The sequence below is a fragment of the Miniopterus schreibersii genome, assembly GCF_964146895.1.
Source record: "Miniopterus schreibersii genome assembly, chromosome: 1".
Taxonomy (NCBI): Eukaryota; Metazoa; Chordata; class Mammalia; order Chiroptera; family Miniopteridae; genus Miniopterus; species Miniopterus schreibersii.
Genome location: NC_138101.1, coordinates 1,062,108 through 1,087,544, shown reverse-complemented (window position 1 = coordinate 1,087,544; position 25,437 = coordinate 1,062,108). Strand labels below are relative to the sequence as shown.

Sequence of the window (25,437 nt, the reverse complement as noted above, 5' to 3'; positions counted from 1 at the left end):
GGACTGAAGAAAGCGGTCCAATCCGACCTAGCAAGAGGGTTCTCGCTAATCTCTTTCCCTCACTGAAGCAGTGTGGAAGCCAGAGCGGGAAGTGACAGCTGGGAGTGCTTACCTCTGAGTATCCATCCATGCAGATCGGACAACTGACTGTACCGGAGGGCCTAGAATATAGTGCTTCATGTTAGTGCTGCAGCCAATGCAGACATCTGAGTGACTGCTCACGCTAGGGGCTTCCTATGTGCAGCCATTCCCCTCCAAGAGCCTCCTCCGACCCTGCCTTAGCCGAGGACCCAGGGACTTACAGGAAGGCCAGCTACCCCAACGGGGTCAGCAGGGCCGCAAGAAAAAGGGGGAGATTAGAAGGTGCAGACAACCTGAGTCATCGTGTCCTTCCCACATGGCCCAGCCTCTGCCCCGTTAGCCCCCCTCCATCCTGCTGGTGCCTAGCACGCCTTGGTCATGGTGGGAACAGCTGAGCCCTGCTCTGGACCAGCCCCACCTGCACACAGCCGCCAGGCAGATGCTTCAACAAGCCCTCCCCGGACCATGGCTCAGAGGCCCACTGTTTCCAGCACCTACCACCCTCCTCACTGGGAAATTAAGGGGGAAAAGGACCCGACTCCAGGGGCCAGGGAGGTCCCGCATGGCCAGAGGCTTCCTGGTGAGAGAGCCTGTCCCCAGGACGGCAGCAGGAGGGTGATGGGCATGCAGGTACCTGAGCCCTGGAGCTGTCTCTTCCCTGGTGTTTCTGGGAGTGTGTGTGGTCACATACACGTCTCTGTCCCTGGACAGCTCCTCGTCATCACTGCTCACCACACAGCTGTCAGCATGGTCCTGGCGCTGCCTCCTAGGGTTCCTCCTTGGCCGCCCCCTTTCTAAGATGTGAGTCCAGACTCAGGAGAAGGGCCTCCCCAGCCCACTACCCTTCTTCCCCACCATGGAAAGGCCAGTCCCAGACCCCAGAGAGATCTGCTGCCACACCCCAGGAGATCCTGCCCAGCCCACGGAAGCCCATCCCTGGCCATGTAGGCAAATGCCGGAGTAGTGGGGGTGAAGCCCAGTGCTAGGGATAAGTTTCCTCTACTGGCATAGGCTCAACCGGCCAATCTGACCACAGCGTCATCTCAGGTGTCCTCCCACCTGGCCTTCTGACACCCCATCTCATGTCAGCTGTCCATCCAAACCCAGTGAAAAAGGAAACCACTCACCATCAACAATCTTTAAAAAAGGGAAAAAAAGAGAAAAACACAATCAGTTTGACATAAAACATTCCATGTCTTCTGAATGCATAAATGACAATGCTGAAGCATTTATTTCAAATGCAAAACCCATCCCCCTCTTTTCCCCACCCCCCTGCTGTGGCGTGGGGCAGGCCTCTGCCTCCCTGCAGCTGCTGCAGAAAATCTGTGGGGGCTGCTGGCCATGTGACCCCAGGAAGTTACTTTACCCTCTGGAAGCCACCAACTTCCTCTTGTAAGAACAGAGCCAAACCAATGCCCACCACTCACCTCGCTGTTGTGAGGACTAAGGGAGACATGGCCTCAGCCACAGGGCACCAGGGACACAGAGCCCAGGACTAGCTCCACATGCTCACCAATGACAAGAATCTGACTCCATGCGGCCTGCTGCCAAGAATGGGGACTTGACTGGGATGAGGGTGTGCAGTACTAAACACGCTCTCAACAAGCAAACGCAAGCCGCGTACAGGGACTGACGAGAGCGCACACACCCAGGCCTGGACTGAACTTGCAGTCCTGTGTTCTGGAGGCCACAAAAAACCTGACTGAGACCTGGACGGGCCTCCCAACTACTCGGAACTTACATCCACACCCGTTTTGCTACAATGGCTTCCAGCCAGGCCACAACTCTCTCTGAGTTACCGGCCATGTGTCTACAGGACCTGCAGTGGCCACGCTCCCCCACAAGTCGTGGGCGATCCTTCAGGACAGCCTGCTGCCCTCCCCTCACTGACCCTGGCTGGCAGCTCCCACACTGGGTTCAAGGCAAGATGCTGGAGTTATTCCTAGAGACCTGCTCCTCCAGCTTTTCACGCAGAGTGACTGCTCCCATGAATACAACCCATTTCTGCTTCAGAACAACTGGAGTGGACCCTAATGGGCACAAACAACCATCCCAGGAAGCAGAAGCATGAAGCCCACACATGGGGCTACTGAAGCCCCTCCCCCAGGAGGCTGCAGAGCGTGATGAGGAAATTGGGAGGCATCAACCTCACTGCGGGGGCCACATTTACTGGGAGACAGAGTTGGCTGGCAGAGGGGCTGTCCACATGAGTCCAGAAGAGGGAGAAGGAGGTCTGCTGTGGACAGGATGACCCCAACTTTCCAGAGCACAGATGGGCCACACTCGGGGGGGATACATGGGGACAGGACAGAATGCCACTAGCTCCTGGCAGTGTGAGGGAACAGGTCCCCACAGACCTGGTACAGAGCAGGGGCTCCACACATAGCTACCAGAGAGCCTCTCTCACCAGGATGACTGACTGTCCCAATCTTCAACAGGAGAACACAGTGCCCCAGCCTGGCCTCCCGGCACCCCTGCCACCTCCTAGCACTCCCTCCACCCATCAGCTGAACCACATCATTTCAGAATCCCTGTGGTGTGACTGTCTGCTCTCTGCAATGTCCCTCCTCCTGGCTGTAGCCCACAGGTAGTACAGTACTCGCCTGTCAAGAGACAGGCCAGGGAAGAGCACCAGGGCTTCAGAAACGTGGACAGCAGGAGCAAATCGATGGGACAAGGACAGCACAAGCTCTGGCGCCTCTCCTCTGGCCAAGAGGCCTTTAAGAAACAAATACTGCCTGGCTGGGCGTGGCTCAGCAGTTGAGCGTTGGCCTAGGATCCAGGAGATTGTGGTTCGATTCCCGGTCAGGGCACATGCCAGATTGCGGGCTCAATCCCCAGTCGGGGGCGTGCAAGAGGCAGCTGATCAATGACTCTCTCATCACTGATGTTTCAACTCTCTCTCTCTCCCTCTCTCTGAAATCAATAAAAATATATTTAAAAAAAGAAAGAAACAAATACCAAACCAAAACAACAGGCATTCAGTCACCTGGCCTGACCAGCAATCAGAACTGGGGCAAACTGGTCCAGATTAGCAGTCTGGCTTCTCCCTTGGCCACAGACTAAACCACAGGTCAGAGAAGATGGAGACACCTGGAAAACACGAACAAGCAGCAGGCACCTGGTGCTGCTTTCTTTCACACCTGGGCACACTGACCCCAGGCAGGTCACCCTTTAAGCTTCCAAAGCACAGGTGAGCCTCAAAACACTTACAAGTGCTGACACCCATGTCGCAGGCTCCTGATCAGTGCCTCTTAGGGCTGTAGCAACATCTGGGGGTGAACGACAGGGTAGAGCAGAGCAGCAGGAACCACTGGGGTCCTCTGTACCAGCTGGCCCCCAGAATTATTGAGGATGCCTGCTCCCCAACCCAGAGCTCAGAGCCGCTTGCTCTAGGCAACCTTGTTCCACTGGAAAACACAGTCACACCCAACAACCACTGGGCCCACCAAAGGCTGCTCTTTCCACCCAGCAGTTGAGTATATTCCGCAATGACAGACATCGCACAGGGACAGATCGCTGTTCCTGGGGCACTGCCAGGAGAACTGCAAACACAGGAAATCCACATCTGTGTACTACTGTTTCCCCAGGCCTGGCTGCGCTGCCCAGCTTCTTTCTTCATCTATGACTACATTGGCTCACTCGCGCTGTTACTGTGTGCCCCTCATGCCATTACTACTAGACAGAAACGAACAGGGCTCTGTCCCTGCCCGCAGGAGCCTCGTGAAGCATATCCTTTCAATCGTCTCATAATTGGGAAACCAGGCGCAGTACAGACACAACACAAACAGCACCATTCATCCGTGCCCTAAAGAAACAGACCACATAAAGATCCTGAGAAGACCAAACTGACTTTAAATAAACAATCTTTTCAAGTTCAATGAAGGAAGAATCGAGGCAAGCCCCATTTTCAATAACCTCCCGGTAAAGACTCCATTTCCTAAGAGGAACTAGTCTCTCTCCAGCAGAGCAGATGCGGGCAGCTGCATGCCGGGGGAGCCCAGGAGAAAGCAGGAGGGAAACACAGAGGCGTTTCCAGTAAATGCAGGCCAGTGTTTCTATCGATCTTCCCACTGAAAACAACAAACAAGGTAAGGCATATTTTAAAATAAAGAGTATCAGGGAAAAGGTAACAGATCAAAAGTAAAGGGAACAAAATAACCTAGATGAGGAAACAACAACAACAAAAAGCCCGGCAGATTCTTAACACACGAGGCGTGCTTCAGAAAGCCCCAGAGAACCCAGAGCCTGGGAGCCACGGGCAGGTCGTCCACGAAGCCACCCCAGCAGGCAGGTGTCCCGCAGTCTCATCCAATGGCCAAGGACTCACAGGCAGAATGTTCTTTTTGACTAGTAATATAAAGAGTAATAAAACATTTTAAAAAGAAAGAGAAGTTAAAAAATACAATTTAATAAGTACACTGAACTGAGCATAAAATACCAATAACAATATCTGTAGGCCACAGCTAAAGAAAATATAATCTTAAATACATTTACTGGAAAAGAAATGGTCAAAATTATTAACTTAGAAAAACAGCAAAATAAACTCAAACAGAAAAATAATCAATGAACAAGAAAGGGTCCATATAAAGCTAAAAGCTGGCTCTCTGAAAGATCTAACAAAGCCCTGGTGAGACTAGTGTAAAAAGAGAGAAAACACAAACAGCCTGTATCAGAAATGAAGGAGGCATCACTACAGATCCACACAACATAAGGCATATGAACAAAATGGATGCCAAAAACAGTGAAAATTTTAGATGAAACTGACAAATTCCCAAAAACTATAATCACCAAAACTCATTAAAACTTTGGGTTAGGTACCGTCACTCTGGAGTTCTACCAGTCAGGAAAGAAATAATTCCAATTGGGCAAAATCTTCTGGAGAACACACAAAAAGGGAGGGCTAAAGATACCAATACTCTGATATGGAAACTCTGCAATGTGCGTGAAGAAAAACTGCAGGCCAACCAGTCTTACTCATAAAAGTAGATGCAAACGTAACATAGTATAAAATATTAGGAAACTGAACCTAGCAATAGACAAAAAGATAGCTTCGTGACCACAATGTTGAATCGGTTTAAGACTAGAAACCAACTTAACTCTCCACTTGAAAACTGTAGCCTAACAGGAAACAGAGCCCTCTCTCCAACCTGATAAAAGGTGTAAACAAACAAACACACACCTTACAGCAGAGGTCTTATGAAAGGTGAGACTTTGAAAGGATTCTTTCAGATTTGGAAACAAGAATGTCACCCTTTTATTAGGGGGAGGGGAGGGGAGGGGAGGGGAGGGGAGGGGAGGGGAGGGGAGGGGAGGGGAGGGGAGGGGAGGGGAGGGGAGGGGAGGGGAGGGGAGGGGAGGGGAGGGGAGGGGAGGGGAGGGGAGGGGAGGGGAGGACAGAACTTTAAAACACCATTTTTTGCCCTGGCCAGTGTGGCTCAGTTGGCTGGAGCATTGTCCCATTACAGAAAGGTTGCCCGTTAAATTCCCAGTCAGGGCACGTACAGAAAGGCACCGAAGGATGCTTGCTCTCACATCGACGTCTCCCCCCTCTGAAATCAATACCCTTGGGTGAGGATAAGACAGCAGCAAACCCTCACCATGTCAACAGCAACCTAAACAGTGCATAGAGGGACATGGGTTCTAACAAGGCTTGCAGAACCACCCAGGGAGCATTCTAAAACTTTAATAAGAGGTATTAAAGACCCCATCTCAAACCATACGCAAAAGTCAAAAGTCAGTTCACATGGGTTATACACCTAAACGTGAAAGGCAAAACTCTCAGAATACTGGAACATATTTTTACAATGAGATTTTCTTCTGACAAGCTGATAACTTCAACCGTGTTTAAATTAGAAGCCTCTGTGTATAAGTCAAAACGAGAAAGGCAAGCCTCTGAGTAAAAGGTACAAAATATAACAAGTGGTAGTCTCATATTCAGAACTTACTTAAAATTCCTAAAATATAAAACAAGAAAACAAAGGAAAACTGAGCAGAAAAAATTCACTGTTAAAAAAAAGATGAAGGGGATGCGTTGTTCTAGCTGAATTTTTTCAGCTACTTTAAAAGTTCTATATACTTTTATGGGATAAATTTGTAAAAACAAAACAAAACAAAAACCTTAAAAAATAATTCAAAAGGCGCTATACCAACAAGGAAAATGAACCACCAATAAACGTGAAAGGTGTTCAACCCCAACAGTAACCAGGAAAACACAAACTAAATCCACCATGGGGTGCTACTAGGTGTCAAGGGGTAGAGTAGAGGGAACGTCCACCACCACCCCACACACACACTGATACAGCCTCTTTGGAAAATAGGACTTAATCTCGTAAAAATCAAAGATATACACACCCTGGGACCCAGCAGTGACAGCCTTTTTTGGGTACGCAATGCCAAAAATAAGTCAGTGTTGTGCAGCCACAGTGGTTTAGTTGGTTGAGCGTTGTCCTGTGCACTGAAAAGGTTGCTGGTTGGATCCCTAGTCGGGGCACGTAGGGAAGGCAACCCATCGACGTTTCTCTCTCTCTCTCTCTCTCTCTCTCTCTCTCCTCTCTCTCTCTCTCTCTCTCTCTCTCTCTCTCTCTCTCTCTCTCTCTCTCTCTCTCTCAGCATGTCCTCAGGTGAGGATAAAAAAAAAGTGTTGCCTGGCCGGGCGTGGCTCAGCCATTGAGCATTGACCTAGGATCCAGGCAATCAGGGTTCGATTCCCGGTCAGGGCACATGCCCGGTTTCTGCTTGATCAATGACTCTCTCATCATTGATGTTTCTATCTCTCTCTCTCCCTCTCCTTTCCTCTCTCTGAGATCAATAAAGATATACTTAAAAAAAAAAAAAAATTTTCTAAAAAAAAAAAAAAGTGTTGAGGGAAAATGACAAAGCAGAGATGTGCAAAGCTTCATTGCTTCTTAGAGCACTTTTTATTTCTCCTAATCAGTGGGCTGTGACTTCCTCTGAGAGGGAAACAGAGTCTGTATGCAGTCTCTGAAGCCTCCCTGGACATGGTGTGCAGGGGCTGGGTTTAAAAACAGCTAGTCCCCAGGACGTCACAGGGTGGGTGTGCCACCAACAGGGGCCAGTCATTGTCACCTGGAGGGCACGGAGTGGACAGTCTTGAGAGCAGAACCCTGGCTCAACCCCAGGGCCGGGCATACTGAACATGGGATAAAATAAGAACCTGGCATCACTTTAAGTGTTAATCAGCAACGAGGCTGCAGGCTGAAGCCAAGGTGCCATATTCAACTACCTTTCCAGGACCCCAGGGTGCCACAGGGACTAGCAGCCAAGTTGTGTGACACACGGACTTCAGAACACTGACCATGTCCACTGACTTCTCTCACCAAGTCCCAGCTCCTTTCGGGGAAACTGCAGCTTCTCTTTAGCAGCCAGCGACCCTAAGCTCTCTTCTGCTGCTGGGGCAGTATGGTAGCTTGGTAAGGGCCACTGCCTTTTCTTTGGGATGGGGCTCAGGGACAGGACAACACAGACATGGGCACAAGACAAGACAGTCCAGTGCTTTCAAACCCAGCCAGGGTCTAAACCTCTGAATCTGTGAGGATAGTCTCATTCTCACCCTTTCCTTTTTAAAGCCATCACAATAACCCAAGACCCATGGGCCACAAGGGGAGACTCGGCTATGAGCAACCCCCACTAACCTCACGGTACCTGCTGCCCACCTGCACAACACAATCAAACGTCACAGTCTCCGCAAACTGCACCGTTACCAAAGGTGCTAAAGAGGTGTCCTGGAAAGAGGTGAGCTGCCCAGGATGTGGGCCTGTGGGCTGACCAGACTCATCCCCCACATCCTGACCAGCCTAGGTCTCCTCCCCTAGGGCAGCACTCCCTGCCAGAGTCCAGACCTAGTGCCACAGGAAGGGGGCACCAGCAGCCTCCCAGGCTCCACCCTCCCTGGAGTCACAACACAACCAAGGCACCAGGTGGCAACACCAGGTACCTGCATCCTCCAAGGCAGCTTCTCTGGGAACTGGCAGCACTGAGCAAGCACTCCTGTTCACCAACTGGGGCACACACTGATATTCACTGGGCACCACCCCAAGTGCCAGGCACTCAGGGCCAGCATCTCTTTTGGTCCTCACAACAACCTATGGATCAGTCGGCATGTCCCCACTCGACAAACAAAATGAATGAGGCTCAGTGACTTGCTCAGGGTCACATGGCTGGGGCAAAGTGTGGAGTCAGGGATAAAGAGAGAAGGGCCAGAGTTTGCCCCCAAGAGCTTTTGTGCCCACAGAGGGAAGGTAATAGACACACAGGTTTTCCATCCATAGGCAACAAAGCCAGTGAAACATCTGTGTTGGGCTCATCACCAAATGCACACATTTCTTCAGCATGAACCTAAACTGTGACCAAGGCCTTTAGACCTCGGTGCTGGCCAGGGGCCCAAACAAGAGCCAACTCCGACGGGAGTTCAAGGCTTACCACAACAGAGTCGTTGTGCGTCAGGTCGACGACCACGGGCTCTAAAGATTCACAGGTGAGGTCCACTATTTCATCTCCAGCTTCAAAACAAAGCATGTTAACAAACATTAGGAGGAAAGGAAAAGCATACACTCTCACTTCATTAACAAGAGGACAATAAAGCTCAGGCTTCTAGCAAACCCCCCCTGAAGCACAGAATCAAGAGCACGAGGACCAGCCCCTCTTCAGGGTGACAGCCCAAGAATGTGCTTCCAGAACCTGGCTGAGCGGCAGCACAGGGTTTTTACAAGCACAGCTCCATCCCTGTGGCCTCACTGCCACACGATTAGATCTCTGTGCCTTCACACCTGCTCCCTCACAGGGAAGAGGCAGTGACTTACAGGGAAGGGACCAGGCATGCTCAGCTCAGGGCTTTCCTCTTTGGGAAGGATGAGCCCGAAACCTCTGCTCCCCTCAGCAGGGGAAGCTGGTGGCTGTCAATTGCCCACAGATCTCAAGCCCTACTTAGCTCAGCACCTTCATCAGTTATGTTTGTTTTATTTATTTATTTTTAATTCTGACCCGAGGCTATTTTTCCCATTCACTGCTTTTTAGATAGAAACAATGATGTCAGAAAGACACCGAGTGGTTGCCTCCAACACGTGCCCCAACCGGGTCCAGGAATGGAACCTGCAGCACAGGTACATGGCCTTGACTGGGAATTGAACCTGAGACCCTTCAGTGCTCAGGCTGACACTCTAACCACTGAGCAACATCGGCTGGAGCCATCAGGTATGTTTTAATGGGCCCCTGGGACCCCAACATACCCAAATGGGTTGGACCAGGCCTGCAGCTTGCCTTTGAGCCCTAGGGTCCACTGCAGCATCCATATGAGCACAAAGTAGGAAGGAGCACACATGCCCAACAGTTCCTGGCACTTATGTACCACAGTAAGGGCAGAGCACAATTCCAGTTCTCTAAGCCTAAAGACTTATACCCATTTTCCTCTGTTATTAACTTTAAAAAGCATGAGGGTAGAATTTTTAAAAACAGTATTTGTTTATTATTTGGGGGAAGTGACTTGTAATATATTTAGAATGCTCAAAATTGCTTTTATTTTCTTGTATTAAAAGTTTCACAGGAATAAAAAACACACTATATCAGAGATGTCCAATGTAATTTATACAAAATGACCTTGTTCTTTTCAAAAGAGTAGTCCATGTACTGATATACCACATTTACAGAACCATTTGTTCTCTTGCCGGTGGACACAGTTTTTGGCTCTTACACATAAAAGCGGGACTCACACGGCAGCTAGTGCCTGCAGTCCTGCATAATCAGTGAGACCGCCTGCTGGATGAGAAGTGTCCCGCCTCCCCAGGCCCCAGCCCTCTAGGAGACCCTCTGAGCCCTCCAGGAGACCCCAGGAGTACCCTCTGCACCGGCCTCCCCTAAAGAAGGGCAGGGTACAGACCCCAGGGCGACAGCTTTGGGGTGGGAGGGTGGGTGGGCTAAGGTCTCAGGCTCCGGGCTTTTTGAGATTCACAGTTCAGAGGGAACTCAGAGACTAGAGACAGTACCGAGAACTTCACTGCTCTCAAGGGCCCGTGCAATGTATCTCAGACAAGAGGCTTCTCTTTAAGGCCAGTTTTCAAGTATCACAGATATAACAACCACCTTAGTGTATGCAGAGTAATGGGATGCAGTTCAGGCCACCTGCACTTCCCTGGGTGCAGCCAGAATATTCAGCCTGGCCTCTGCACACCAAACTCCCTCCACACAGGCAGCCACACTGCTGCCTTCTTGGATGGTTTTTTTGTCTTAATGAAAAAGAGAGGAAGCTGAGTTCTTCACAAGGCCATGCAAACTGGAGACAGGCTTTCAAACAGTGAGGGTGGGCCTGGGGCAGCCTCCCCTTCCCTCTGAACATTCCCTGAAGGCCGACTGGTATGCCCCACCAAGCAAGTGGTCGTTTTAGACCCGTGGAGGTCCCAGAACACCAAAGGGGCAGCTCTGCTCTATTTAGCAGTAAGTTGTAACGAGGCGAGTGTCATTTACTGACACTGTAGGTCATAGAAAGACACTGACCTGAGCCTACCCCTGTAGAGTACGTTTTACCTTATTGACTCATTTCAGCCTCATGACAACTCTGTGCAGCAGCTATGACATTATCCTGTTTCTGAGGAGGAAACTGAGGCCCCATCGCTGGTAGGTGGCACTGTTGGGCATCGACTGGCTCCTGCGGGGATGGTCACCCACGCCCACGAGTGACCCATGGTCATGGTGTCCCCAGAGAGCTTACCGCTTTCCACAAGCTCAATGGGCTCTGTTTCCAAGGCCATCTCAGGTGTGGTGGCTGCTTCCCGAGCTCGCTTCTGGGCTTGTCTAGAATTTACTGCCCCTCCACGACGCTTTCTCTGAAGGCATGGGGGGGGGGGGGGGAACAGTCACGTGAGCTCCTGACTGACAGGATTTCAGCAAGACAAAAAAATCAACAGAAAGGAAGAAAAAGGAGGAGACAGGGAGCATATCTGAGGTTGGGGTCCTTTCAAAACATGCAATTCTAGAGACTGAATGTTTAGGGAGATATCACCCAGAACACAGAGCCAGTTCATTTTCTATAAAACTCGTTCAATCAAACTATCACTCCATCAAAAGCACATGACATACACTCAACCAAAGCCTCTGGTCCAGACCAGGATCTGGCCGGAACCCCTTCTTATTTGTTTTACTGACTTCGGTGGGCGGGGGGGGGATGAAAAACATGGATATGAAAGAGAAACATCAATCAGTTGCCTTCTGCACGGCCAGGGCTGGGAGCCCCTTCTTTTAACCAAAGTGACAGATCTAACTTCCTTGAATTTGTATTTGGCCTCATTGAGCCCTTTTTGCTTTTAGCCCAGATACCCTCCGTCTCCCCAGTTTCTATACACTGGGGAAAGCAGGTCTTCCTTTGGGAAACTTGGCCTCTAACCATCAAGTGTGGGTTACCCTCAACAATCACCACCCACAACTCAAAGAACCAGAGTTTTCTAAGCCTGTTCCCCGAGCTGCCTGAGAGCCATGCCTCTGGAACGCCTGCAGCGCACTCTCTGCCCCAGCACTTCCAACCTGGCCAGCCCTGAAAGGCAAGTTGAGAATGTGCCCCCTGCAGCCTTCGTCCAAAGCGACAGAACCTCCCACTGAGCCTGTCGCCTTGCCATTCCTGTAGGCCCGGCGCGTGCTCTTTCTCCCCGTCCCTGTCCTGCTCCTCATGGGCCCCAGCCTGCTATGCTTCCCAATGGCCGACTTCAGGCTGCTCCTTAACTACTGAGTCTAAACTTCCTCACCAGCAGCAGCTTGGGAGAGCTGCCGCAGGGCTCGATGACACAATGATGAAGAGACCACTACCACTCTAACTCCTTACATGCCACACTAAGCATTGTCCCTGGGGACTGTGGAAGGACTGGACACTCCTGTTGGGGAGATGCGCACAGGACCCCAGAGCACCCCCCACCCCAGCCCAGCACTTCCAACTTGAGAAGCTGGGTTTAGCAACTTCCCATGGATCAAAGGACAGGAACCATCCTCCGCAGGCCTGGAGGAAGCAACGCACTAGTTCAAGTCTCCATTGAGAAGCAGCCCTGCCCAGAGGGGCTGACCCTGGGCCTCATGGAGGCTGCTGCCTGTGTTTATGCTTGCTAGGTTTCCGTAACAGCCTCCAGATTACCTAGGACTCCTGAGCTTTCACCCATCCTCTTGAAGTTGGCCTCATATCTTCCTTCCTCTGAAAAGGACCAATCCTTCCGAGCAGAAACTGCTGAGCAGACCCCTTGTGCCCCCCCACAGCCACTGGTGTGGCTTCTTGTGCCCACTCAGCGAGTGAAGCAGCAGCCACAAGCCCTGGCTAAAGTCTAGGTGCTGGACATGACCACCCTGTCAAGGGCACTGTAGCAATGTGTTCCCAACACTGCCCCCTGCCCCCAGCAATCCGCTTTCCCTGCTGCTCTCTTGGCCCCTCCACGCCTTTAACCTGGCTTTGTCCCCAGCCTGGACTACCCATCCCTCCCCGCCTTCATCCAGCCAATTCTTACAGCTTTCAGAACCTACTCAATGTCACCTCCACCATGGGGACATCCCTCCTCCGCCCAGCCTGACCATCTGGAGACTCCTCCAACTGCGCTCCCCCAGGGCAGAGAGGAGGTGGCTGTTAGGTCAGGGCCCAGTAGAGAAACTGTAGGGTATCTGCTGGAACTTCCCACACTTGCCTTTCTCTGCCCTCCTGTCGCTCATCACGGCTCCCTCCTTCCTGCTGGCAGAACCCCTCAGGGGTCCACAGCTCCCAGGTAAACACAATCATCTGACCACTACCCCTAAGTTACTTATCCCATTCTGAGACACTTTAGTCGATTCCTCACACTCTCATAAAAGGCTATACTGCTGCCTGCCCAGGTCCCACCTGAGCAGAGCGTGGGCTTCAACGGGTAGGGCCAGGTTCTCCCAGAGGAAAGCCGCAGCCGCAACCTGACAGTAAGGGACCAGGTGGGAGGTCGTAGGCGTTGTGATAGAGGTCCAGGGAAATAAAGGTCCTTTTGTATCTAGATACTGACAGTGGGCCAGCAATGGTCAGAAGAGATGGACTAGGGAGGGTGGGGGCAGTGAATGGAAGCCGAAGGGTTTCTATTACTGTTCACCCCTGAGCCGCCTGTTCAACCTCATCCTGCCCCACCTCCCACCACCATTCACAGCACCTCTGAACCTGCAAAGAAAATGAGGCTGTTTCACATCTGGTCCACCTGATGTGAGTTTAGTGTCTAGATCATTGGAGCAACCCTGTCAGTAGGGAGTAAACGGGGGGGGGGGGGGGACGACCTTCAGGCAACCTTCCCTGGAGTTTGAGGGGCTCCCGGTCACATCTGGCTACACCAAAGCAGAGCTGCCTCTGCCACCTGAGAAAAGCTCGCAACAGCAGTGACACTGATGCACCGACTTTGGTCACCAAGGGTGACTAAAGAGAACCCTAAGGATTCTCACCACTTCACTCACACTAGACCTGAACTACCTACAACAGGAAAAAGGGAAACTGGGCAGTGGATGACTACATACACCAGAGTCCTAACATTCCAGGACAGAAGCTGCTCTGGAGGCATGGAATTTCCAAACCCTCAGCCACTGCCCCCCAGCATTCCCTCTGAACACCACCCAGACACTGGCCCGACTGAGACACACACGCTGCTCTAACTTCCGAAGGCCTGGAACTGGGGTTACTCAGAAGCACCTTGATGTGCCATGCGAAATAAGGCAGTTGCCTGGCCTTGAAAGTAAAATGAAACTCCCAAGCTGATAAAACTCACAGTGCTCATGGTGCTTTGGCTGCAACCTACAGGGACACAAGTGACCGGAACCAAGGCTGCAAGGACGTCGGAAGTTCTCAGCTGCTCACACCCGCTACTTCCTCATCCTCCGGCTAGCACAGGCATTTTGGGCCACACAGATTTGCTCTATCTTCAAGTCCTGAAAAACAAAGATATCAAGTTAAAAACACTGCCACCTACACCATCAACCACACTTGGTTCCACCGATCACCAGTCCTTTCTGTAGGCCAGGCCTTTGCTGAGCACTATGCAACGTGTCCCTAACCCCACGCTTCTCTTGGGAAGCAAACACTGCTGTATAACACAGGACCACTGACTCCAAAGCCTGCCATCCGCCTCCACCATGGCAGTTCAAACTCTTGTGATAGCAACTGAGGAAAGACAAGCGAATCAAACTGCCGCACGTGACCTCACTGACTCTTCACAATGGAAAGGGACGGCGCTTCCCAGGCTGGAACAGAGCCCAGAGCCCAGCCAGAGCCCCTGGCTCTTCCCATGAAATCACCGTCATCCTCTGGGGGAGAGGAGACAAGAGCCACCCACCCTGATTCACCTGTGTGCCCAGCTGAGACTTGTCACTGGCAATGGGAGAGGGGAGAAGAACCAAGTGTGGATGGGGTAGCCCAGCAGGAGGATCCAGCGCAGAGAAAGGTGCAGAGGCCTGGAGAATGAGGGGCCTGGGTTCCACTGGGAGGTGGAAGCTAACCACAGCCAATTCGATGTCAGGAAGTGAGTGGACAAAGGAGCAAACGAAAAGCAAAAATATGGTGCTTGGAGCCTGGAGTCAAAGCAAGGAGGAGGCTCTATGGTCACCCAGTCCCAGGTGACAGTGGTTTGGACCAGGGCAATGGTTCTCAAACTTGAGCTGGCACCAGGCCCACCCGGAGGGGCTTGTTAAGTCCAAGTTTCTGATCCAGCAGGTCTGGGATGGGGCTCACAACTGTGCATTTCTAATCAACTCCTAAACAACGCTGATGGTATTGCTCTAGAGGCTGGCTACCTCCCCAACAGAATCACTCTAAAACACACAGCTGGCCATGCAGCCAGGCGCCTCCATACCCTCGTGACCGTGGGCAAGGTGCTGAACTTCTCTGTGTTGTTTCCTCACCCATGAAGCAGGACAGCACCCACTTGCCCTGCTGTGGGGACTACAGAGCCAGTGCAGAGAGCACATGCTAAAGGCCACTGCCTTCCCCAACAACCTCCACTGCACAGCTCCACCCAGCTTAGAACCGAGTGGGCTGCAGGCCCCTCACCTCCCTCACTTACCAGTATGGCTCCTGTCCTGAAAATGTAGCAAAAGTAAACCCGGCTACCAGCTCCAGTGTCAGAATTGAGGTACACAAGCTACATGCAAGAGAAATGCAGGAAAAGGATAGGCTAAAGGTCTGTCCCTGCACAGGGACTGCCAGACAGCTGAGCCTTTCCCTAGCACCTGGTGGTCTGAGCCCTGCATGCTGGCACCCCACCACCTCATTATCTGCTCTGCCCCCGTGTGGTTTGGAGGGATAAGCTCTTCACTGTGTCACTCTCTAGCCTAAAGGCCTTGCTGGCAAGCCTCAGGCTGGCCCACACCTTGGGGCCACATGTGCTCTCAAGAATGGCACATATCTCCCCAGAGCAACACCTCACCTGATGATCCTTCACCTTAGCGTGGGGCTCAGGGCAGAGGCTCAGCAGGTCCACCTGGTCTGCAGGGAAAGGAGAGGTGCCCCAACAACCCTGAAGGACTCACAAGACCAGTTCCAGATCTGCCAAAATTCCTGGAGTCTAACACATTTATGTTCCTGAGTGAAGAAGTGTCTTACATCTGGGTATACACCCACAATGTAGCTTTTTTGGGGGAAAAACCATCTATGCCAATGGTGTGTCTCAGAATTGAGAAAACTGATTTAATTTTTAGGTGTACAATGTGGTTGTTAAAGGAGTGTCTTGTGACTGTCCCAGAGGTGCCACCACTCCTAGACCAGCACACCCTTCCTGCCCTCTGAAACCAGTCTCCTGCAACCTGGCAGCCCAGAGAGACTGCTTCCCCAGGAGTTTCCTCACTCTCCATCTTCTCAGCCCCCCTCCCAGCCTCCCATGCCCAAGGCCCCAAGGCCAGGCTTCCACCATATCATTCCAAATCTTTTTTTTTTTTTTTTTTTTTGAGGATAGTAATGGCCAGTGGCCAGAGGACATAGAGTTGGAAAGCTGGCCTTTGAGAAACCTACCAAGGGGCTGGGTTATGCCAGGTATAGTGGGAAGAGGGGTTAACCCAGCAGACCAGCATGGGCACGAGGAAAGACAGTGTGTGGACACAGAGGCTTGGGGTCGTGGGAAAGGTAGCCTTCACTAACTACAAAGGCTCCTGGGTCATGTGAGTGATAGAGGTGCTCGGAATAACAATGAAACTAAACAACAGCCAAAACTGAGAGGTTCCTTCTACTGTGTGAAAAGCACACACTCTGCAAACACCGTCGCATGTGATCCTATCACTATATGGTCACCATCTCACTTGCAAGGGAGGTCAAGATAATCAGGGTCAAGGAACACGCCCAAAGCCACAGCCAGTACATATCAGAGCCTGGTTTAAACCAGGGCATTGACACCAGAACCCACACTCTACATAGGCACTATGCCAGAAACAGATGTAACCATGAACCTGAACTAGGGAAGGGAGAAAAGAAACAGGCATTGAGGGTAGACAGGTCAAAGGTAGCTGAAAGGCTCAGGAGAGAGACTAGGAGTGGAGGCAGAGATCTCAGGATGTGTGAAATCTGGGGAGTTAGGCGGAGAGTAAAGCACGAATAAAGAGAATAGAAAAATCAGAAATGAAGCCTGAAGAACATGGAGCTATCAGCAAGACAAAAAGGGCTAAAATGTGGCCAGTGTGTGGCCCCAGGAAGCTAGTCACTGGTGACTAAGCACATAGAATCCCAAACTGTATTGCGGTCAAGCCAGGCTGCCTAGAGGAAGTGACCTGAGGCCCAAAACAAGGGGGTTGTTCCAGAAACAAAGCAAGTGGATGGGGCACAGAGGGAAGATGTCCCAGAGAAGTATTGCTCTGTGTGGTGGACGAGAAAGCACACCCAGGACAGCAAGGTAATATGGGCTCACCTCCTAACACACACGCCAAGGGGGACAATCAAGGGTTTCAGAAAGAGACCACAGTCAGACATGCACTCAGAGATCATGTCACCTGTGTGCTCTGAGGGCCGACAGAGATGAATAGGTCAGAACGCAGACTGGTAAGGAGACTTACAGGAACCCAGGCAGGACAAAGCTGTGTGGTCTGGAGTGTGGAAGGAACAAAGGTGGCCAAGTGGATGGCAGGGGGCATGGATGAGGCTGGTGCTTCCTGTACTTCTACAGATTTAACGGTCCACTCAATCATCCTGCTGTTGTGAGAGGGTGACAGGGCATAGTGTGACACGAAACCGGCACTCAGGGATCTGTGTATGATGTACATGTGACATGATTACATGTGCATGTCCACATATATCATGGTCAGAAGCAGACTGGGGCAGGCAGGAAGTGTGATTAGAGCCGCATTGTCATTGCATCTCACAACACTGATTTCCAGTGGCCCAGTCCCACACAGGGACCCGAAGCCCTCACACCATGCCAGGGCAGCCCCTGAAAACCTGAGGGCTAACTCCCCGCATGGGTGCCAAGTAATCTTCACTGAGGTGGCTCCTACAGGGAGACAGTGTGCAGACACATCAGGCCCTCAGCCCGTGTCGCAATTAGGAGGCAGCTGAGCAGTCTCCGTGAGTAAGGATGAGCTGGCTGGGGCAACCTCATTATGCTGGCGTGGTGACAGCAGGGAAAAGCCTAAATCCCACAGCATCTCATCAGGGAAATGCCTGTGTGGGTGATTGATCAGGCACTGACTAGCTCCTGTCTCCCCTTTTAAGCCATAAACACAGAATCATGCCCACGTTATTTTAAGTACTTCCAAAAATGGAATTTCAAAAGTAGGATTACAGAACATGTGTTAAAAAGCAACAGTATTTTGCCTTGGCCAGGTGGCTCAGTTGGTTGGATTCGATCCCAGGTCGGGGCACATAGGGGAGGCAACCGATGTTTCTCACGTCGATGTTTCTCTCTCTCTTTAAAAATCAATTTAGCCCGGCCGGGCGTGGCTCAGCAGTTGAGCATTGACCTAGGATCCAGGAGATTGGGGTTCGATTCCCGGTCAGGGGACATGCCACGGTTGCGGGCTCAATCCCCAGTCTGGGCATGCAGGAGGCAGCCGATCAATGACTCTCTCATCATTGATGTTTCTATCCCTCTCCCTTTTCCTTCCTCTCTCTGAAATCAATAAAGACATATTTTTTTTTTAAATAAGCTAACGAACAAAAGAATCTGACAAACTAAATAGATCCAGAGACATTGACACATGCAACAGACGATCATATTTCAGAGGGAAGGGGGAAAGGGGAAGTACCCAGTATGATTCTAAGCACCTGGAGGCACCCATCAGCTGATTAATTCAATGACTATTCACAGGTGCCTACTCTGGGTCAGGCACTGCTACAGAAAAAGAGGGTGAACCTAGCAGACACAGAGCATATATTCTAAGTGGAAACAGTCAGTAAATTAAGTAATGACTGTGCCTTGGGCCAGAAATCATGGCTCTCCTTCCAAGCATAAGAGCAAAGCAAACCTCCAGTCCCAGGAAGAAGAGGAAGGACCGCTGCCAGCTCTTCTCCCGGCACTTACTCCTAGAGATGGCGCAGCACCTTGCCCACAGCTCTCCCCTCAAGTGTTCACAGTTACCAGACACACACATCTGGGAAAACCAGAAAGCAGCAGACTGCTTGGACAGACAGTAACTGGTTCCTTCACAGGTTTACCTTATGATCCGAAGGAGGCCACCAGCAGCAACCAGCAAAGTCCCAGAAGCCTGGAAGGAGCACAACAGCCACGGGTCTCACCTCTGCTCAGTGACCTGCCACCAGGAAGGCTTTCCTTTTCACCACACAGGGCCACCAAGGACTGCTCCTGCTTCCCCTGGAGAACAAGGCCGACGGGCTAGGCACAGAGATGCTCTACTGACTATGGCCCAGGCCTCAAGATGCCAAGGGTCCAAAATGAACTTGACCTTCTGGAAATCCATGAAAAAGTCGAGAGCCAGTAAATACATTACTCAGCCTTCTTTTCAATCCTCATCCAGGGCATTTTCCATGCTTTTCGGGGGGGGGGGCCACTGGGGTGACAGACACATCAACTGGCTGCCTCCTGCGCCCTCTGGCCGTGCCAGGGATGGAGCCTGAAACCGAGGTGTGTGCCCTTAGCTGGAATCAAACCCAGGACCCTTCAGTCCACAGGCTGGCGCTCTAACCACCGAGTCAAACCTGCTAGGCATTATTCAGCCTTAAAAAGAAATTTCTGAAACATGCTTAAGATGGATGAACCTTGAATACGTTATCCTCAGTTAAATAAAACACGGAAGGACAAACTGCATAATTTCTCTTACACAGCTACCGAGAGCTGTCCAATCCAGAGACAGGAAGCAGAACAGCGACTGCTGGGGCCGAGGGTTATGTTTAGTGAGCTCCGAGGTGGGTCTGGGAAGGGTAAAACAAGTCCTGGCGCCGGCAGTGGTGACGGTTACACTACAGTGTGAATGCACTGATGCCACCGAGCACCTAAAGTGGTTCAAATGGTCTGCTGGATGTTGTGTATGTTTTACCAAAACGAAACTAAAAGTAAACTTCACCTAATACTCCTTTTCTAGACATTTTAAACAGACAGGTTTATCAAGTATTCAGAAATGCTCTGCAGTGGGCACAGCCCCAGAACCATCTGGAAGGGGTTGCCTGGAGCGGAATCCTCCACCTCCCGTGTCCTCAAGAGCCCAGGACTCAAACACAGCCGCAGCCCAAACCCACCTGGGCTCCTCCTCTTCTCAAAGCAGCTGCTCTTACAAATCTCTACTGCCTCACAGGCAGGATTATGAAGACCCCACCCTCTAACGCTAGGCTGACACTTTTGTCATTGAAATCCTGCAGCCTGGGGAGTTGAAATCCTGCAGCCTGGGGAGGCAGCTTAATTCTCCGACAGTCACGCCTGAAGTAGTTGTATCAGTAACTGATCTGGAGAATCTCCACAACTGGGAGTGATGGTAAAAGCTTGCAGGTTAGAAGCCAACTACTTGGTCCCACAACTACTTCTCTGTAGGAAGGTTTCTCTGGGTCACCACAGAAGCCAAGCTGGGTGGCTTCTCCACCTCTCTGACCCCTAACTTTTAGTTTTCTTTCAGCCACGGTGGCCTGGGATCTGGAGGGCTAATGACACAAATAAGGCAATTCCTGGGGGCCAGGAGCAAGGGTAATATAATGGAAACCGAAGGAGCCATCCCTCCCAGAGGCTGAAAAGACACCAGAGGCCAATGGAGCAAATCAACCTCAGGTGCTGAGACCACCAACAACCTCCCACTCTTCCCCAGGGTCAAGATCACTTTAGCCATAAAAATCAAAGGAGAGTGGCAGGCATGCTGGGCTGATGGATGGCACCAGAGCACAGGGCCTGCCAGAGAAGAGAAAGCCAACTGGGAAGCTTAGCCACTTCTACGGAATCATGGGATGGGTGGTCTAAGTGTGTAGAGTGGATCTACAACCACTAAAAGTAGTTAAGGTACAAGCCCTGGGGTGGAGGTGGGAGGTCAGGTCAGTCAGAAGCTTACAAATTAGATTCTTTGACCTATACCTACCAGTAGAAAGCAGCTAAGCAGTGCCTCACAAGGGAAGTCCCTCATTTGGGGGTGGGGGGTGTCTTTCCCTTCCATCCTAGGCAGATGCACAATGGGCTGGCAAATGAACAGATGCAAGTTACGAAAGGGCTAGTGGCTAGCCAAACCCAACTGTCCAGAGGCACTGATCTTGGCAGTGGGATTCCACACCTGGGCCAGCACGCAGCAGCAGATGCCCTAGTCCAGATGCTCTTCAACAGTCTACCTAGGGAGCAAAATACAAAGTCAATGGTCCTTGGTTCCTAGCAAGCACCTACTAAGAAGGGAATGCTCTGATACAGACAGAAGAGGCAGAGGAAAACAGTAGGAAGAACTTTAAGTGGACATAAGGAAGTTAAAAGGCTTCACAAGGTAGCGAAAATCAAAAACAAACCACAAAACACCAACAAAACTGCCAGGCCACCAAATCCCAAGAATACTGAAAATGCTCCCCAAATGACCATACCCATGACTTCATATCATACAGCCAACCGCCCCTCCCTAACCTTTCTGGCCTCATTTGCATTTACAGATATACGCATTCTTAAAAATTGTCAACCAATACAAAAAAACCCCACAGGGCTTATGGGGAAAAATGGAATTAGGGGCACAACACTGAACAACTGTGTCAATCACACACACACACACACAGGTTAAATGGTTAAGAAATGCACATACACTACCATAACCACTGGGGAGCAGGTGAAGCTGTAACACCAGGTGTGCATGGGAGTGGCTCAGAGCACAAAATCAACCTAGATGGCAGGTAGGTGTGGACAGTCCTCAGTCTATGTGGCTTGGTTCAGCTGAGTTCATTTTTGTGTTCACCTAGTATTTCCCATACATGAAACTATGTACAGCAAACTCAAGTTCCCATTATATTCAAGCTGTTCCCTAATATGTCAATCCCGCTAGAACTACTTCATGCACCCAAACAAGCATTTAAAGTGGAACTGACTACTTTACTCCAGGTATCCCAATGTCAAGTCACCCACTCCAGGTTTTCCTATCACAGCAATACTGACACCTGCCAGGGCGCCCTCCCCAATCCCACTCTGGGGAACTCCTGCTCATCCTTCAAGGCCAACCTCAAAGCTGAGGTGCATCTCTGTCACTGCTGGTCCTGACTTAACCATTTATTCTACTGTACTCAATACAAAAACTTTAAGTCGAATACTTTTCACAGCATCCCCCCCCCCTTAGTGAAGCCCTGGACACAAACATGTTGGTGAAATAATGGCTTTTTTCAATGAAATTATCAAGCTCATTAGATGCTTGAAAAAAATAGCAGAAACTTACAAGAGATGGCAGAGTGTTGGTTGGGGGCGGGGGAGGGGTGTTACACTGCAGGTAAAAATAGTCATCACCAGGAAACAAAGGGAGACTCAAAAATTGATGGTCATCATGGGAGAACAGAGAGAACTTCTCTACCCAAGGCATTTTCAACTTAACGGGCAAAGTGGCCAGAACATCAAGAAAAACATAAAAGAGACACTTGAAAGGAAGAGAATTTTTATTCTGCATCAGATCAATAACAGTTTAGCTAAAATAAGAAGTGAAGTGACCCAGACAAGAAATGCCCAGACCCAAGACCACCCGACCGGCTGAGCGGAGGAGGGAGACTCCTCAGGAACATTAACTGCAGTTTTTAGGAATACAACACAATCACCAAAAAAATCAGTTTTATGAGAACTTTTATAATCAGACCCCACCTGGGTAAATGTGACTTCAAAAGAAAAATATAAAAGTGATACCCCCACTTTTAAATTTTATTTTTTCTGTTTGAGGCTGCTAGAAACACTGGCCATGTGCTTTCCCACCACAGGAAAATGTGGTGGGGAAAAGTCCAGCAAAAGGAAGACAGATGCTGGAGCCTGAGGTTCTGATGCCAGGCAGGTCTGCTTATTAACTGTGTGACCTTGAGCAACTGACTGATCTCCCTGTGCTTCAGGACATGTAAACAGAGGTCACCACAACTCCTTGGCAGGCTGAGTCTGTGAGAAATGTCTGCAGTAGGGACTACTTACTAGGAGCCATGATTGCATCACATCCTAGAGTAACCCCAGACAACCAAGTAACATTCCTAACACCATGAAGAACTGCAATTACGATTGCAAAACAGAAAGGTATTATCAGTTACTAATGTCCTTTAGCAGCATTCTTTCATTTTAAATTAGTTCATGTCAAATAAATCTATTTCACCAGTCAACTTATTCAGCTACTTGGAGGTACCCATGTGGGTACACCAGGAGACCATGTGGTTTAAAAAGAGTACTCCAGGAGAGCCTATGGTCAGTCACAGTTTCCCTTTTGTACAGCAGGCTATTGATATTCCTCATTTTGAAATCTTTCCAGGCCTTTTCTACCCTGCATGATGCGGTATTCCATAAATGTGCCAACTGTATTCACCACCAAAAAACAAAAGGAGACTTAAAAAAACAACAGATGATCATCAGGGAAAACAAGAGAACTTCTCTACCCAAGGCATTTTCAACTCAGAGAGACAAAGAGGCAAACATCACATCCTGGAAAAAAACACTTGCAGTCCTAGCCCATGTGGTTCAGTTGGCTGGGCGTGGTCGGTCCCTTGCACCTAACTGTCCGATTCCCAGTCAAGGTACATGCCCGGTGTTGCAGGCTTCATCCCTGGTAGGAAGCATGCAGTAGGCAGCTGATAGATGTTTCACTCTCACATGGATGTTTCTCTCTCCCCCCTTCTCCATTCCTCTCTCTCTAAAAATCAATGAAAATATTAAGTGCACCCTCCACCCCAACCCCTTGTCTCCTCACACCTGGACTCTGACCTCAGCGTGGGAGCCTTCTGGGCCTTCCTCCTCAGAGAGGAAACCTCCAAATGCCTTGCTCTAAACTCCCAAAGTCCTGCTGGGAAACAAGCTATTTAGAAAAGACCAGTCAGAAGAGCATATATGTGAATTACATCTCAGTAAGAGTCAACCCTCTAATGTTCTACAGGAGCCACCAAAGATTCCTAATCTTATCCTCCCAAGATTCCTAACTTGGGGACTGAAAAAATTAGTCAATCACTTCAAAGTGAGACAATGGAACAACACACAGGACACACCAGGCCATTGTTATCCAGCACACAAACCAATCACCTGTGCATATTTTCACTGAGTAGCACCCTGAATCTTCTCCAGAACTTGGCAGGAGTAGAAATCACTGGACTTTGCTAACAGCCTTCCAGTGAAGAGCCGGTCAAGAACTGCCCTGGTCCCAGCTACTCTTTTCTCGCCATAACCGGTCCTGAGGCCACTAGTCTTGACCACCTCCCCACTCTTCTGGTAGCACAGTGACTTTTCTAAAAGACAAATCTAACCCTGCTACTTCCCTGCTTAGAACTCAGCTTAGTGACTTCCCATTTGGCCCTGAGATAAATTCTGAATTCCTTAACAGGGAAGCACACCAGACGCTTTGGTGACCTGGTTACCACTTACCCCTCCAGTCCCATCTCCTGAACAATCTGTACTTCAGTCTCAGGTAATTCCTCTTTCCCCCCATCCTCACTGCTCAGCCCCACCAGGGCCTGGGCCAGGCTTATTTTGTTCACTGCTATACCCCACGAAGGAAGCCTGGCCCACAGAAGACCTCAAACATGCTGACTTAGGATATTAAAGAATGCAATTCTCAAAAGGGGTGGGGGGAAAATCTTTGAATCAGAGCTGGACACTCAAGTTCAGACACTACCAGAAGCCAGCACTACATCTTTCTACTTGAATGTTCCCATTTCACCTGAAACCCATAGATAAAGCCGAAGCCCACGTCTCCATACCCATTTAAATTAAAAACAAAACACAAGAACAAAAATAAATTAAAAATCCCCTTCACTGTCTCTTGCCTTTCATTACCAAAGGTCCCCCAACGCCAGGTCACTGAACTCGAAGGCCTGCGGTCCTCCAGCCAGGAAAGCGAGGTTCTGGATTCGCTCTGCCGGCAACCAGCTGGCCGAGTGACCTTGGGCAGCCCGAGCCGAGTGCAGGGGCTGCAGAGCCGAGACCCTAAGCCTGGCTCCGAGGGCTCGGCGCAGAGGCGGAACAAAGGTATGACTGTGAATGGAGCCGGGCGCGGACCAGGATAAGACAAAAGCCAACCCCCCCATAGAAACGGCTGCGGCGGACTCCGGGCTGCTCCGGGATCCCCGCCCTCACCTCCCACCTCGACGGTCCGAGGGTGGGAAGCGGCCTTCGCCGAGGACAGAGTTCCGGGTCTCCAGCCTCGGCCCGAGACCCTGGTTAACCTTCAGGCACCTGTCGACAGGCACCCCAGGGGCGGGCCTGCGCCGCGCAGTCACGGGTTCCACCAACGACCGGAAGCGGAGGATTTACCAAGCTCAGGGCCCAGCTGGGCGCCCCGGCGCGGCCCCCGCCCCCTCCAAACCTGGGGAAGGCTCGGCCACGAGGTCCAGGCGGACTCGCAGGCCCACGACCGCGGGGACCAGCGCGAGCACACAAAGGAGGCGGCGTCAGCAGGAGACAAAAACCTTGCCCAGGGCTTCCCCCGAACGGCCCGCAGCCCCGCGCCTTGGGCCGCCCGGCCCGACTCTCCGAGTGACCTTGGGAGCGTCCATCCCCCTCACGGCCTCGGTTTCCCCGGCTGTGCTCCTGAGCGCTGCCGGCTGCCGGCCGCCGCCCGACCAAGCAGCCGAGACCCAGGGCGAGGCCTCCCCGCTTTCGTTGCCCGCGCAGATGGCGGGGCGAGCGGGCGAGGAGGCCGCAGTCCCGGGGGAGGCCCGGCCTGGCCTGGCGTCGGGGCCCGAGCGGCTCCAGACGCGCCGAGGCGGCTCCTGGGCCGCGGTGCCGAGGCTTCTGCAGGCCGCGAGGCCGCCCGCACCCCGTCCCCGCCCGA

At 51.1% G+C, this 25,437-nt stretch overlaps 1 protein-coding gene across 1 annotated transcript in view; it reads right to left on the bottom strand.

Moving 5' to 3' along the window:
- The window catches only part of RNF4 (ring finger protein 4), a 34,801-nt gene that overhangs the window by 9,197 nt on the left and 167 nt on the right, over window positions 1–25,437 (bottom strand). The window contains exons 2-6 of the mRNA XM_081144002.1: window positions 13,836–13,995; window positions 10,805–10,919; window positions 8,524–8,603; window positions 716–885; window positions 113–161 (exon numbers count right to left, since the gene is read on the bottom strand). Of these exons, the coding sequence (XP_081000128.1) occupies window positions 113–161; window positions 716–885; window positions 8,524–8,603; window positions 10,805–10,919; window positions 13,836–13,844 (423 nt within the window). The 5' untranslated portion in view covers window positions 13,845–13,995. The remainder of the gene's footprint in view (window positions 1–112; window positions 162–715; window positions 886–8,523; window positions 8,604–10,804; window positions 10,920–13,835; window positions 13,996–25,437) is intronic.